Source organism: Lissotriton helveticus, chromosome 2_1, assembly GCF_964261635.1.
Source record: "Lissotriton helveticus chromosome 2_1, aLisHel1.1, whole genome shotgun sequence".
NCBI classification, from domain to species: Eukaryota; Metazoa; Chordata; class Amphibia; order Caudata; family Salamandridae; genus Lissotriton; species Lissotriton helveticus.
In genome coordinates this window covers 517,443,785-517,458,855 of record NC_136059.1, presented here as the reverse complement: position 1 = coordinate 517,458,855, position 15,071 = coordinate 517,443,785, and the positions used below count along the sequence as shown (strand labels likewise).

At 47.1% G+C, this 15,071-nt stretch overlaps 1 protein-coding gene across 4 annotated transcripts in view; it reads right to left on the bottom strand.

Annotated features, from left to right (window-relative positions):
* Nucleotides 1–15,071, bottom strand: part of TRAPPC13 (trafficking protein particle complex subunit 13) — a 512,549-nt gene that overhangs the window by 272,483 nt on the left and 224,995 nt on the right. For all 4 annotated transcript variants that reach the window (XM_078675160.1, XM_078675157.1, XM_078675158.1 and 1 more), the window contains exon 3: nt 9,865–9,964. In XM_078675160.1, coding sequence (XP_078531286.1) covers nt 9,865–9,964 — 100 coding nt within the window. The remainder of the gene's footprint in view (nt 1–9,864; nt 9,965–15,071) is intronic.

The window sequence follows — 15,071 nt, the reverse complement described above, 5'->3', positions numbered from 1 at the left end:
TTTCCTAGGGCCGTAGGCCACCAAGACTGACTTGTACCTCCGCTCCTAGTGTTGAACTTGCGGTCCCCAGGGGGTTCAAGATAGCTAGAATGGATCGCCCCCTGGGCAGAGGGGGCGGACTAGCAGTGGTGTTCAAGGAGGGATGGAGCTTCGAATCCGAGCCTCTGACTGAGAGTCTAGGGGGTGAGGCTCTTCACTTCTCCATTAAAACCTCTCCCCACTTTACCTTAGGTGGATCTTTGATTTATAGGCCCCCGGGCTTGGCCACCCAATTCCTGAACTCCTTAGAGGAATATTTAGTGCCACGGGCCTTAGGTTTTCCTAAGTTTCTTTTGGTCGGTGACCTAAATATCCACATGGATGCCCCTGATTCCTCCGAAGCTCGTAGGCTTGGTGAAATTCTTGAGCTTGCCCAGTTAGAACAATGGGTTTCTGGTCCTACGCACGCGGGTGGCCATCTACTTGACTTGGTGTGCACGAATTTTCCCATCCAGTCAGTGTTTGTGGAAAAAACATCCTGGTCTGACCATGACTTGGTCAGGTTCAGCTGGGAGATGGCAGAGCCCAGCCCCCCGTCCCCTACATGCCATCTTCAACAAATTAACCTTCCCGCGTTTAGACTTGCCCTGTCTAACACTCGTCCACAATCTAAGGGATGTTTGGACGAAGCAGTTGGGGAGTTTAATGAATGGATACGGCAGGCGGCGACTGCCTCTACTAAGCAAACTATGCTGACTAGAGCCAGACGCTCGCCCTCCCAACCCTGGTTTTCCCCTGAATTAAGAGAGATGAAACAGGGCTGCAAAAAATTAGAACGTTTATGGAGGAGAGAGTACAGCCCCGAGGCTAAGTCCGCCCTACGGCTTGCTCAAAAAGACTACTATGCAGCCATTAGGGATGCAAAAGGTAACTATTATGCCGGGCGTATTAACAAGGCCAATAACAACAGCAGAGAGATCTTTGCGATTGTTAAAAGCTTTGTGTCCCCTGTTGCGGAAGCTATGCCCCTCCCGTCCTCTGCGCAATGGTGCGAGGAGTTGTCCACTTTTTTTATAACTAAAATAGCGAAGATTCAGCAGGGCCTTTTAGAGGCACTTCCTGCCGACTGCTCTGTAGCTGGCCCCTGTTCACCCTCTCCCTCATCCTCTGGGCACCAACTTACCACCTTCGTACAAGTTGCGGAGGGGGATGTTCTCCATCTTCTCCAGTCCCTAAAATCGGGCTCTCCTGCCGACCCGTGCCCTGCCCGAGTGCTCTCGGAGGTGGCGGTTACAGTCTGCAGTGAGATCACGCAGATGGTGAACCTCTCCCTGGCCGCAGGCGCAGTTCCCCGGGTTTGGAAACACGCCAAACTCCTCCCACTCCTGAAGAAACCAGGACTGGATGTGTCGGTTCCGGGAAACTACCGACCCATCTCCCTTCTACCTGCTCTCACAAAAATCTGTGAGAAGGTAGTTCTTCAACAAGTGGAGAGCTCCGTCGAAACATCGAATGCCCTCCACCCTGCCCAATCGGGCTTTAGGGCTGCTTATAGCACCGAGACGGCCCTGGTGGAGATGACCGAGGCAATTCGGGAATGTCTAGACGGAGGTGGCAGAGCGGTCCTAATTTTATTGGACCTCTCTGCCGCTTTCGATACTGTCCCCTATGATCTCCTTCTCGGTCGGCTGTCTGCCATAGGTATTGGGGGAGTGGTGCTGGAATGGCTGTCCTCTTTTTTATCTGATAGGACCCAGCAGGTCTGGATGCCTCCGCATGCCTCTGAGCAAAAGCCTTTGCTTACAGGGGTTCCGCAGGGGTCCACACTTAGCCCCTTACTGTTCAATGTGTACATTACACCTTTGGTATACCTAGCTGAACAGTTTGGGGCTAAAATCTTAGGGTATGCTGATGACACCCAATTGTTGTTTACCTGGCCAGACGACAATCTGGACACGTCTACAGTCCATCAGTGTCTGTCCTCGGTATTTCGCTGGCTAACACAGGCCCAGCTGAAGTGCAATGAGGACAAGTCCGAAGTGCTCTTTTATGGCTCCTTTCCCCCCTCATTTAAGAGCACACTTTGGCCTTCTAATATTCCTTGCCCAATAGAAATGGGGAGACCAGCAAAAAATCTGGGCATTTGGTTTACGGAGGATCTCAGATTTGAGCATCACATCAAAAAACTTACAGGCACCTGTTTTGCCACTCTGAAAATGCTCCGCAAATTTTTCCCCTTGCTCCCTAGGGAGGCCAGAGAGTCGGTTGCCAGAGCGCTCATACTGGCTCGCCTCGATTACGCGAATGCACTGTTTAGTGGCATTCCGGCTTACCTGGTCAAACGCCTCCAAATTATTCAGAATGCGGCTGTACGCCTACTATTTAACATCCCCAGGTGGAAGAGCGTTCGCACTGAGCTGCGCTCGCTTCACTGGCTTCCCGTAGCGCAACGCATTCTGTACAAATCTTTGGTGTTGGCGTTTCGTGCAATTCATGACCAGGGCCCATCGTACTTGAGAAAGAGATTCACAAGGTACATCCCGGCACGCACCCTGAGATCCGCCTCTCTGTTTAAATTGTCCCTTCCCCGTTTTAAACGTGTCAGACTGGGCGGCCAGTCGCTGTCCGTTGTGGTGGCTCGGGCTTGGAATGCCCTCCCTCTCCATCTACGCTCCACGCCGACAGTGGCTGCGTTCAAAAAACACCTGAAAACTCACCTATTCAAGAGTGCAGTCTAGGAGGATCCCCCGATGTCTTGTTCTCTGCCGGTCTGTCTTTCTCCCCGCGCCAGGATACTCACCAGTAACAGAGCGCGTTACAAAACGGTTTATACTATACTATACTATACCAAGAGTCATCCCAGGCGGAAGGGGATGAACCTAAGATGAGGACTTCCGTTTTGTCCGAGTTCAGTTTCAGACGGCTGAACTTAATCCACTCGGCTACTTCTTTCATCCCTTCATGTAGGTTGGTTTTGGCGGTGGTTGGGTCTTTGGTGAGGGAGAGGATCAGCTGAGTGTCATCAGCGTAGGAGATGATGTTGAGGTTGTGTTGACGTGCGATGGTTGCGAGGGGGCTCATGTTGACGTTGAAGAGGGTGGGGCTGAGTGATGATCCTTGCGGGACGCCGCAGATGACTTCGGTGGCCTCTGACTTAAAAGGGGGAGGCGAACCCTCTGAGTTCTTCCAGCGAGGAAAGAAATAATCCAGTCCAATGCTTTTCCTTGGATTCCGATGTTTCTGAGGCGTTGTATCAGGATGCTGTGGCAGACTGTGTCGAAGGCTGCGGAGAGGTCAAGGAGGATGAGGGCGACTGTGTCTCCGTTGTCCAGTAGTGTTCGAATGTCGTCTGTTGCTGCGATGAGGGCGGTCTCGGTGCTGTGTTTGGCTCGGAAGCCAGACTGTGAGGAGTCGAGTGATTTGTTGGTTTCGAGGAAGGCGGCGAGCTGATTGTTGATGGCTTTCTCAATGACTTTGGCAGGGAATGGGAGGAGCGAGATGGGGCGGTAGTTTTTTAGTTCGGTGGGGTCAGCTGTGGGTTTCTTCAGAAGGGCGCTGAGTTCGGCGTGTTTCCAGCTTTCTGGGAATGTGGCGGAGTTAAGGGAGCAGTTAATGACATCTCGGAGATGGGGTGCGATAATGGAGTCTGCTTTGTGGAAGATGTGATGGGGGCATGGGTCTGTAGGGGATCCTGAGTGGATGGAGTTCATCAGGCGAATGGTGTCTTCTGTAATGATTGGGTTCCAGTCGAAAAGGTTATTCGGAGGAGGTACAGGTTCGGAGGAGAGTGGGGTGGACTGGTTTACGGGTTGGTTGTCAAAGCTGTTATGAATGTCAGCGATTTTGTCATGGAAGAATGAGGCGAGGGAGTCGCAGAGGACTTGCGAGGGGGTGATGTCGTTAGAGCTGGCGGTGGGGTTGGTGAATTCTTTGATGATGTTGAAAAGTTCCTTGCTGTTGTGGGCGTTGTTGTCTAGTCGGTCTTTGAGTGCTGATTTCTTGGCTGTCCGGATTAGTTGGTGGTGTTTGCGGGTGGCGTTTTTGAAGGCGGCTTGGGTGATTGTGTCTGGGTCTGTTTTCCAAGTTTTCTCAAGGGAACGACAGAGCTTCTTGGATTTCTTAAGGTCATCGTTGAACCAGGGGGCGTTCTTGCTTCCTTGCTTTATTTGATGTTTCTTCAAGGGTGCTAGTTTGTCCGCGGTTTGGGTTAACCATTGTGTGAGGTTGATGGCGGCTTGGTTAGGGTTCGTTGAATAGGCAGGGGGTTTTTGAAGAAGCGATGTTGAGATCTGGTCGATGGTGATTTTGCTCCAATTTCTTCGCAGAGTTGGTTGAGGGTGGTTGTGGATCGAGGTCTTATTGTAAATGAAGTGGATGCAACTGTGGTCCGTCCAGTGGAGGGGTGTGGTGTGAGTGAAGGAGATATGCTTGCTGGAAGTGAAGAGAGGGTCGAGTGTGTCCCCTGCATAGTGTGTGGGGGTGTTAACAAGTTGTTTGAGTCCGAGATTGGCGAGATTGTCCAGAAGGGTGGTAGTGTTACTGTCGTTGCTCTTTTCCAGATGGAAATTGAGGTCTCCCAGTAGAATGTATTCTTCCGAGGGGAGGGCGTGTGGGGTGATGAAGTCAGGGATGTCTTCGCTGAATTTTGTACGGGGTCCTGGTGGCCTGTAGAGGAGGGTGCCTCTGAGTGTGGTCTTGGGGTCGGTGTGTATCTGGAAGTGAAGGTGTTCGGCGATAGCGAGATTGTCTTCTGAGCTGGTTGAGACACGGATGGTGTTCTTGTGGACGATGGCGATGCCTCCTCCTGTTTGAATGGTGCGGTCCTTACGGATGATCTTGTAGCCGTCCGGGATGGCTATGGTGATGTCTGGAGCTGAAGAGGCATTCATCCAGGTTTCTGTTAGGAAGGCGATGTCCGGAGAAATGGAGTCGAGTAGATTCCAAAGGTCGATGGTGTGTTTGTGAACCGAGCGGGTGTTGAGAAGGATGCATTTAAGGTGGTTGGTGTTGGATCTCTGTTTGGTGTTTGTTGGTTTGGTGTGGGTCTTGATGCAGGTGAATTTGCAGGAGTGGCAGCTGAAGGGTCCGTGGGTGTGTCCTGGTGCTGCTTGGGCGCAGATAGGGAGTCTGCCAGGGTGAAGTGCTAAGAGGTTGGAGGCGTCGTAAGTAATGCGGGAGGGGTGGGTGAAGCGGGGACCAGGGGGTCTGGCGCTGGGCGCGGTCCAGGCGCGGACGGGAGTAGACGGGCTTACCTTTGGCGCACCTTCGGCGCGACCGCAGCGCGTGGACGCTGCGCGTTGGAACATCTTGTCATAAATGGAGAGTGGCGGGGGGCGGGGGCGAGGGAGGGTCAGCTGGGAGGCGGGGCGGGCTGTGGAGGACGGGCTCTGAGGCAACAACAATGAAGATGGCGGCCAGAAACGAAACTAGAGGTAGGCTGGGTCACAAATGGTTAGCAAGGCTGAGATAGTGTGTCTTGGTAGCGCGATGTCAATCTGCACAAAAAACAGGCAATGCAGCATAAACAGTACAGCACAATTATCACAAAAGTTAATGCGAGCGCGAGTCAAAGCGCTATGAATGTTCTTCAAGTCGATAGTTTGAGAAGCAACGGAGTCTGGTCCTGGGTCTAAAGGGCAGCTGGACCTAATATAACTGATAAACAACAAAAATGCTGACCCTTAAAATAATTTATCTCTCTGATTTGTGAGAATACAAACAAAGAAAAAATCTTCAGTTTGTTTGGGGTTCTTTTATTTCAACCCATTCAAGTCTTTTTAGATCATTTTTATGAATTTTTCATGAACGAGAAAAACACTTTGCACAAAAACATTTACAATATTTACAACTATCACACAACTGACATATATACAAATAAATTCACATTTATATACAACCTTCCTTTTCAGTGAAAACAATAGAAATAACAATTCCACAAATAGTTATTTTTTGTGAAAAATGACACCATTGTAGTGCCCAACAAGGTAGAAATAAACAAGCAAGGCAACAAGCAATTCAATTGCTTGTTTATTTCTACCTTGTTGGGCACTACAATGGTGTCATTTTTCACAAAAAATAACTATTTGTGGAATTGTTATTTCTATTGTTTTCACTGAAAAGGAAGGTTGTATATAAATGTGAATTTATTTGTATATATATGTCAGTTGTGTGATAGTTGGAAATATTGTAAATGTTTTTGTGCAAAGTGTTTTTCTCGTTCATGAAATATATGTATATGTATATATGTCAGTTGTGTGATAGTTGTAAATATTGTAAATGTTTTTGTGTAAAGTGTTTTTCTCGTTCATGAAAAATTCATAAAAATGATCTAAAAAGACTTGAATGGGTTGAAATAAAAGAACCCCAAACAAACTGAAGATTTTTTCTTTGTTTGTATTCTCACAAATCAGAGAGATAAATTATTTTAAGGGTCAGCATTTTTGTTGTTTATCACTCTTCAAGTCGATAGTGGCACACGCACTCCAGCGCTATGTTATTAAGGGGGCAGCGGTATCAATGCGATAGTAGGAAGCACAGGAGCGCCGATAACGATACCAGTCAGGAGCTGTGGTGAAGGGAGCGACCGCTTCTGAAAGCGTCAGGGTGGTCACCAAGAAGATTGATTCCGTCGAGAACGAAGGATGGTACAGAGATCAGAATGCCATGTTTTGCTTGTACTAGGTAAATTAGTCTATTTTGTTTTACCGAATGTTGGAGCTAGTCCTTAATCATTTTTTGCACGCTATGTGAAAGCATAGGAGGGGTTGAGTGGAGGGCACACTTATTGTTTTGAGGGAGATTTCATTAGTTGTATTCACGAGAGGAGATTTAGTAGTGTTTCTGTCTGCACACCATTTTTTGTGATATTGTGAGGGTGGCAAAGAAGGGGTTTATCGTGATGACAATTTTTGTTTATGTAATTATTAGGTTTGTCACGCTCGACTAGATGGCTAAGGTGTATTCTTTAAATTTTCTTACAACAACCCCTGACGAAGAACCAGACTGGTTCGAAATGCATTGGGTCACATGGAATGTTGTCAGAACAGCACACGTTTATGTAAAAGCTTGGATTAGCGACAGAAAATGTTTGAAAATGCAATAATAAAATATCATGTGAATTTTAACTGTCTCCGGATTGACTCCATACATGAATTAAGATGATGATGAGTACATTGGATGAAAACTGACTGGTTTACTATGGATTACTTGGTTTAAATTTGAAATATTGGATAACTTGGAAGACTTTGTTCCTCTACAGCAGTGCAACAGCTAGGGTCGCAACCAGCGTCACTTTTTTTCACTATCAATTCTTTTCCTTCAGCATTTGGAACCAATATAAACAAAGATAAACTCTTTGTCTTTTTATTTGGGGTACTTATGAACTCCTGATCTGAACATATATGCAGGACAAAAAAGGCATACCGTTCGACAAAAATAGTTTGCAGATAATGTGCTGGTACCATTAACAAACAGGCTTTTAGAGAAATACATGCCTTTGCGGCCATTTCAAAGAATTAATTTTGTGAAGAGGAATTTCACCTTGGCTGCTGTATTTTGTCTGCATCTTGCCAATTAGAGTCTCCAAAAAAGAAAATTTCTCTCCAAAAATGAGACTGCTCCAATGGTTCTATTGTATGCAAACTGTTGTTACATTACCCCACAGGACACCAACCTGACATATTGGACATATTTCCTCCTTGCAACCACCAATGTGGAACACTTGCAAGTGGACAGAAAACACTCTCACACTTCCTCTGGGGCACAGCCAGACCCTCCTCAAGGAATGGCATTTCACTCTCCAGACTATGTAAGTAAATGCACTTAACTGGTAAGTTCCAGTATGGATAGTCCTACTTGGTTTCATTGGGATATAGTATTTAGAGGTCCTGAAGAAAGCCTACGAGCTATCCAGGCACAAGATGGCTGAAACATGTTGACCATACTGCGCGACGAGAAGGATGCATAACCCGTCCCGAACACTTCCAACAGTTTTTAACCTTACCCCCACACCGGTTTTATTAAAGCGGCACCCTCTTGGGATAGGAGGTCATTTTACTCCACCCTTACAGATCCCACCACATCTCTATACACAGACTATTCCTCCTGGTAAAACCCAATGATGAAACTATCCGCTACTATTACATCAGTGGAGATAATATATACCATTTATAGGATCTAGCAGTTGAGGGTCTCAATACAATTGTTTAAGAGACTCCGGTTCCGATAATGGTGTAGTTTCACTCCCCTTGATACTTTTGGTATTGCAACAGGAAGCTGAGTGAACCCTTTATTGCTTCTTACTCCTCCCCTCTTTGATTTTTCTGATTACATAAGGCCTGTCAATATTAAAGTAATAGGGAAAAGGTGTCTTGGATTTTGTGGCAGGTGCAAGCCACCTCACTTCCTGGTCCTACAGATTTTCATTCATACTCTTAAATCCTAGGGCAGAGAAAACAGGTAACCAATTTCTTTAATGGGGCAAGTAAAATGGCTGAAACTTTCAGATAGCTTTAAAGAAAGAAAAATGAAAACCTCTTCACAATACAAATTTCACTCTGAAGTGATTAAGAAAGACTGCGATACCATAATCTTCATCACTGAGTGAAGAACTCATGGTGAAGGCAAGGGTATTAAGCTGACTTACTAAATTCAAAGGTTTTCTTAAGGGTTTCTAACTCAGAACCCCTACACAGCACAGGCTCTTATGCAGACCAACAGTTTTATGTCTGGAAATTGAGGATTGAGTCTAGAAGGGCATTTGGAGGCAGGAGGAAAAACAGCTATTTGGTTACTCAGCAAAAAAACATTATACACTACTTTTAAGAGGGCAGTATAACCTAATGCAGTTGCATTGGCTCCCATATTTCTTAGTCAAGCATTGGAAGGGAATGTAGGGTTGCTCGAATGATTCAGAATTAAAGGTGGTAATATCCAAAACAGTATATCCTTTGGGAGGGTGCATGGTTGCAACTCATAAGTCCTGAGCACGTCTGATGAGAGGTTATCCTCTGAATCAAAAAACCAGTATGAAATTATTAATCACGTAATAACAGATGAAGTCAACCTAGCTTCTCTGAAAAAGGGATGCTCCAAGACCACTACAATCATATATTCAAATATGAAATACACCAACCGCCAAACAGGTTACTTACTTATTCACCCGTATGCTTTCAAGTTTATCAAAAGAAAGTGTCTGTCCCCACTGAACGTAGAGCCTACCACATTATATTCTGATATGCTGCAGTCTTCTAAATGCAGCAATATCATATACATAGAAAGACAGACTTTAGCTGAGCTTCTCCAACAGTGGCTCAAAGGAGTCCAATGAGAGGAACAAGATCCTGTCCAATTTCAAAACCTCCTTAAAACAATTGTTTTGTAAAGCATTGAAGTAACCTCGACAGTACCCATGTACTTCTACATGCTTGTGTTGGAGAACTTTACCCTGAAGCAGCCATCAGGTCTGCGCTGCATATGGTATACAAGTATGAGCACAAATACACAAACACCGACATCTTTTTCTAATTTTGAATTTTATTATGCAATATGCATTCATGCAATGGACAGCCTAATTACGGTTTGTGACGTACTCCATTCAGGATTGATATAATCATAGAAAGGCCTGCTCATCAATCAAATTTCTTTGAAAAAGGATTTAGAGAGAAATGGTACTTCAGGACACTGATCATGAAACCACATGGCTGATGAAGCTATATCGTAAAGGTAAACCGGTGGCTTAATTACTAAATTCACAAACCACAGAGGACACAAATAAAATATACTAGACTCAATTAGCAAAGTAGTTAACTGATCAAATATCTTAATTCTACAACACGTGCGAAAGAAAATTGATTTCTTAAAAGCAAAGTAAAATTTCATTCATACCCAAAGTTTTGAGGCAGAGTCAACATTTCTCCCAGCATTAACATTTCTGCTCCTTTTACAGTTGATGGATCATTTTTCATCAGTAGATTAAAAAGTTCTCCTGTAAAAAAATAAAAAAAGGTTTATAAGAACAGCAAATCTGGTATTTGAAGAACATTATCTGTGGGTTTACTGATGAACAAACTATCAACTAATCAAAAAGTATAGCGTAATTTGTAAAACATTTGTCATTGAGGTGACTTTTCTTGCTGCTTATGAGAGGGATAAAGGATATGATCTAAATTGACCCCTTCTTAATAAAACATCTACTCCATATAATACAGGAACGCTTAAGAAGAAGTGAAGACAACATATACAGAAAAGAAGGCCTTGAAACCAGTCATCTCTCCTAAGACTCTAGTCTCTAGAGAGAGTTCTAAAATGATTCTCTTGTTTCTCGGCCCATTTGGGACAAGCTAACGAAATCATACTCCTCCTCCTCCTTGCTCATTGAAGTCTGCTCGTCAGAGTTAAAACACCGCTGTACTGTGCTGGTTATTCATTATAGCCTTCCTTTTACTCAGTCTGTTAGGTTGGTCTGTGAATCCTCATCGACATCTACAGTCAATGGGGTTCACCAATTTCCTGACTACATCCACCGAACACAACACCTTCAGCTGATTGAGGTTACCTTGCACCACTGCTTGGCAGGCATTTACCATTATTGCAGTTTACACATTTGGAATTACTCTTTTTGTTTCTTGCATCCCAACAACGTAGCAGTGTTCCACTTACACTCCTGTGCTCATAAAGATGAAAGCTCAAACCCTGCTCTATCACTATTCGTCTGTGAGCATGGCAAAAGAAAAATGCATGCTTTTGCACTTCTATACAAGCTCAAATCTCTGCTTTCCCCTCTTCTTTCAGGTAATCAATCTTAATCCAAAAAAGACAGATCTTTTCCTGTATCATCACTAACACCCCATCTCCTACTATTTTCTTTTCACCTAAAGCATTGTCCTCATCCAATTCTACTTATAATAATGGTTTTGAACCTTATCTTATTTTTTTTAATTCAGTTTCAAAAATCGGTTAGCTTCACCTAGATCACATTTGTAAAATCAGTTCTCCTTTTCTCATCTTTGAAATAGCTTTTCCAAGTATGGATACTTTTTCAATGTACCCGTTGTCCCTTCCTTCATGCCGGATATTTCGCTCCTCCACTCCAAAACTCTCCTTATTTCTCTGCCATATCATGTACAAGTATACTGCTTATCTCACTATACGTAGCTGGCTCCAATTCAGGTTTAATTTTGTGTCCCCTTTTCAAAATGTGCTGACTCCATACCCAAGGCCCTTCATTTAACTATAGGCCTTTCTAGTTGGTCGCTGTGATTCTGCTCCTTGGCCTTCCTCCTGCCTTAAAGTTTCCACATCCATGCCCATTTCAATCTGCGCTTCATTAAAGATGCAGTACATACAACACAAAAGTTATTACAGAGTCCGTGAAGTAACAGTAACAAGCCCCTGCTGAGTACCTTCATACCAAATGTGTTTCTGAAATCAAAATTACACATGGCAGTTTCTTGAAAACTTCATTGAAGATCCAAAGAATTCATTTCAAATCCAAGAGACTATGAACTGAATATATTATATAGTGGAATATTGTATTCAAGGTGCACTTGCCAGTTTTTATGTGTCTGGAGGCATCGAAAGAAGCAGTCAATCGAAGTGCAGATGAAGCAGTCATTAAAGTGCATAGTTGGGAGGAGCCGCGCCAGCGACTAAGATGGCCGCTTGAGCATCGGCTCCGCCGACCACTCCATCCTGACTTGCCATCCGGCACATTATCCTGACCCCCGTCCCCGCCACCAGGTGGGGGACTAGCACCTGAGCCACCAGGTGAAATTTCGGAAGATTTGGACGCTCCGGTGACCTAATACCGTCGTCTGGAAAATTTGGGCCTTTGGAATACGCCCCCTGGACCTTGCGTGTGGCACTGCCCGCTCTGGAGTTCGACAACAACGGCGAGTGGGACCGGAAGTGCTCGGGGACACCCGATTCTCGGAAGTCGAACTACGTCCGCGGGTCCCCGGGGCCCCCTCTCAGACTGTTTCACTAGGCTCTGTTCAGCGAAGGTGGTGCCGGAGGCTGAGAATGGCGGCGAGAGGGGACCCTGAAAAGCCACTGCCGAAAAACATTGCGGACAACCAGACTAGTGCAGTCCCATAAATTGGAAAAGTACAGTTTCTCCAAAGGTTCCCCGGGGGACGAGAAGCGCGCACGGGTGAGCGGCCAGGAGGGTGACCCCTCCGGAGAAGACCCGACACTGAAAGATTTAATGGCAGCGATCACCGGGATTCAGTCATCTCGCGGCAGGATGGACTCCAAATTAGACACGGTGACCATCTAGGTGAGCCTCATCCGTGCGGACCTCACCAAAACTACGGAGAAGGTCAAGTCACTGGAAGTCAAAACGTCGAGCCTCACGGATGATGTGTCCGAACTCCAGCGAGAGGTGAGGAACCTGAAGGCGTCTAGGGCCCAATTTGACTGTAAGCTGGACGAGTATGAGGGGCAAGCGAGGCGCAATAACGTCCGTATCCTGGGTGTACCGGAAAGGTCGGAGGGGCAGGCCCCGGATCTGTTTGTGGAGGACCTTATTCTGAAACACCTGAAACCAAAGGGTCTCAGTAACTTTTTCACGGTGAAAAGAGCCCAGAGTTCCCGGTGGTCGCCCGAAGGAGGGGGCGCTCCCCGGCCCCATGATTGCACGAATACTGAACTTTCGGGATCGGGATGCCATCTTACAGGCTGCTGGATCATCCGGTCCTCTGGCATTCGAGAATGCCTCCTTGCTCTTTTTCCCTGACTTTACCCAAGCGGTCCAAAAACAAAGGCAGGGGTTTTTGGCTGTCAAGCGCCGGCTGCGGGCCTCCGAAATTAAGTACTCTATGCTGTTCCCAGCCCGCCTACGGATAGAGCGCAACGGAAAATCTTGGTTCTTTGACCATCCTGAGGCCGCTGTGGACTGGCTGGACAGAACTCAGGTGTCGGAACCGGAGAGGGACTCCCAGGTGGACCACGAGGACAAATGACGTTGTCTCTGAACTGGTCGACTTGACTTTGTTGGTGGGGGTGCTGGTTTGATCTGGGCGATCTTTTTTCCCTATCGATCTTTAGCCTTTTTTGGGGTTTTTTCCTTTTGGGAAGATATTTTGATAGGGTTTGTACGCGGGTGGGGGTTGTGGAGGTCGGCGGCCTGTTGTAAGGTCCTCCTCCGTTGTCTCCATTTAGATCATAGTCCTGGGGAGACAGGCACACTGCGAGTTGGGGATGTGCACGAGTTGCATGCAGGGGTGCAGGGTGGGGGGTTGGCAAGTCGGGTTTGGGGGGTTGTTTTATTGTTTTTGTTGTGTTTATGACCATTGCCTTGCTGTGGGTGTCACGGACTGCTTCAGAATTCTCGGGGAATGAATATGGCTTCCACTGGGTTGGGCATGGGTGTATCTGTCCTCCGCTGGAATGTGAATGGTCTGGGTGATAAGATTAAGCGCGCAATGGTGGGGCAGCTTATTAGACGGCGATTTTGCTGCAGGAGACCCATCTCATGGGGAAACGATGTATGGCACTACACCGGGGAGGGTATAAATTGGTGGCCCACGCCGGCTTTACCTCCGGCTCTAGAGGGGTGGGAATCTTAGTTAAGAACTCCTTCCCGCTCACCATCCAGGCTACCTGGTCCGATAACCGTGGCCGCTATGTGGGAATCTCGGGGCTCTGGGAGGGTAGGACTGTCACGTTCCTTTCAATCTATGTTCCCCCTGCATTGGAGACGGACACCTTTAGTGACTTGACTAGGGTGTTTTTGTCGCTGCCTATTGGTATTATGGTGATGGGGGGAGACTTCAATGCAGTAATGGATGGCGAATTGGACAGGTCCCCCTCCCGTGTGCTGCTGCCCTCTCGTAGATGGCTGTCTGATTTTGCCTCTGCAACTGGTATGGTTGATGAGTGGAGACTTCGGCACCCCAGGGACCTGGAATATACACGTGTGTGCTGCGCATCGCTCTTCCTCTAGGATGGACCATGTGTTCGTGCCAGCCCCACAGGCTGCGTTTGTTCAGGCGGTGGCTCACCTGGCTAGGGGGGTATCTGATCATTCACCGATCTGGTTGCGATTGAATGTCGGTCAGAGTAATGTGGCCAGGATTGCCCCGATTAGCGCGTGGCGGCTTAAAGACCCCACGACTAAAAAAGAAATAGTGCGGTTCACGGATAGCTACTTCCGGGAGAACGCCGGGACGGTCGCATCTGGTTGCTCCCTCTGGGAGGCCTACAAAACTGTTGTCAGGGGGGAGGCGCTCTCCCTAATCTCCAGGCATAAAAAGAAGAGTCGGGCGGAAGTCGATAGAATTGAGGCAGAGCTGTTGGTCCTGGAGAGGGAGGCCTCCATCACTGAGGACCCGGGGACGACGCATCGCCTCGGTCTCCTCAGAGATGAATATAAACATTTGGCGCGTGATAGGGCGAAAGTGCAGCATGCCGACACACAAAGCAGAATATATGAACACGGAGATAAGGCTGGGAAATTGATCGCTTGGTTGGAGAAGGGTGACTGGGGATCTCGTCTGGTGCCAGAGCTGCTGATCGCGGGCTTGGGTGTCACGACGGATCCCCAGGAGATAGTGGATGAGTTTGCTAGGTATTACGAGGAGGTCTATACCTCGACAAGCCTGTACACAGTGGAGGAAAACTCTGAGGTCATCCGAGACATACCAATGCCTGTTTTGTCAGCCGAGCACAGGGAGTTCCTGGATTCTGCAATCACGAACGATGAGGTCGCAATGGCGATCCGGGGGGTCCACTCCGGGAAAGCCTCGGGCCCGAACGGTATCCCGGTAGAACTCTATAAATTGCATGCAGATTGCCTGGCCCCGTTCCTAAAAGACATGTACCTCGAGAGTAGAGAGGCCGGTATTCTTTCTTACGACCAACGCATTACTAATATCATTGTTATATATAAAGATGGCAAGCCCCGGATGGAGTGTTCCTCCTATCGCCCGATTTCTCTCCTGAACGCAGAGCCTAAGATTCTGGCTAAGTTGCTTGACAACCGGCTAGTGAAAACTGTCTCGGAACGGATACACCCTGATCAGTCCGGTTTCATGCCGCGTCGGAACACGGCTCTCAATCTTCATCGCCTCCATGTGGTGGTGGCGGGGGCC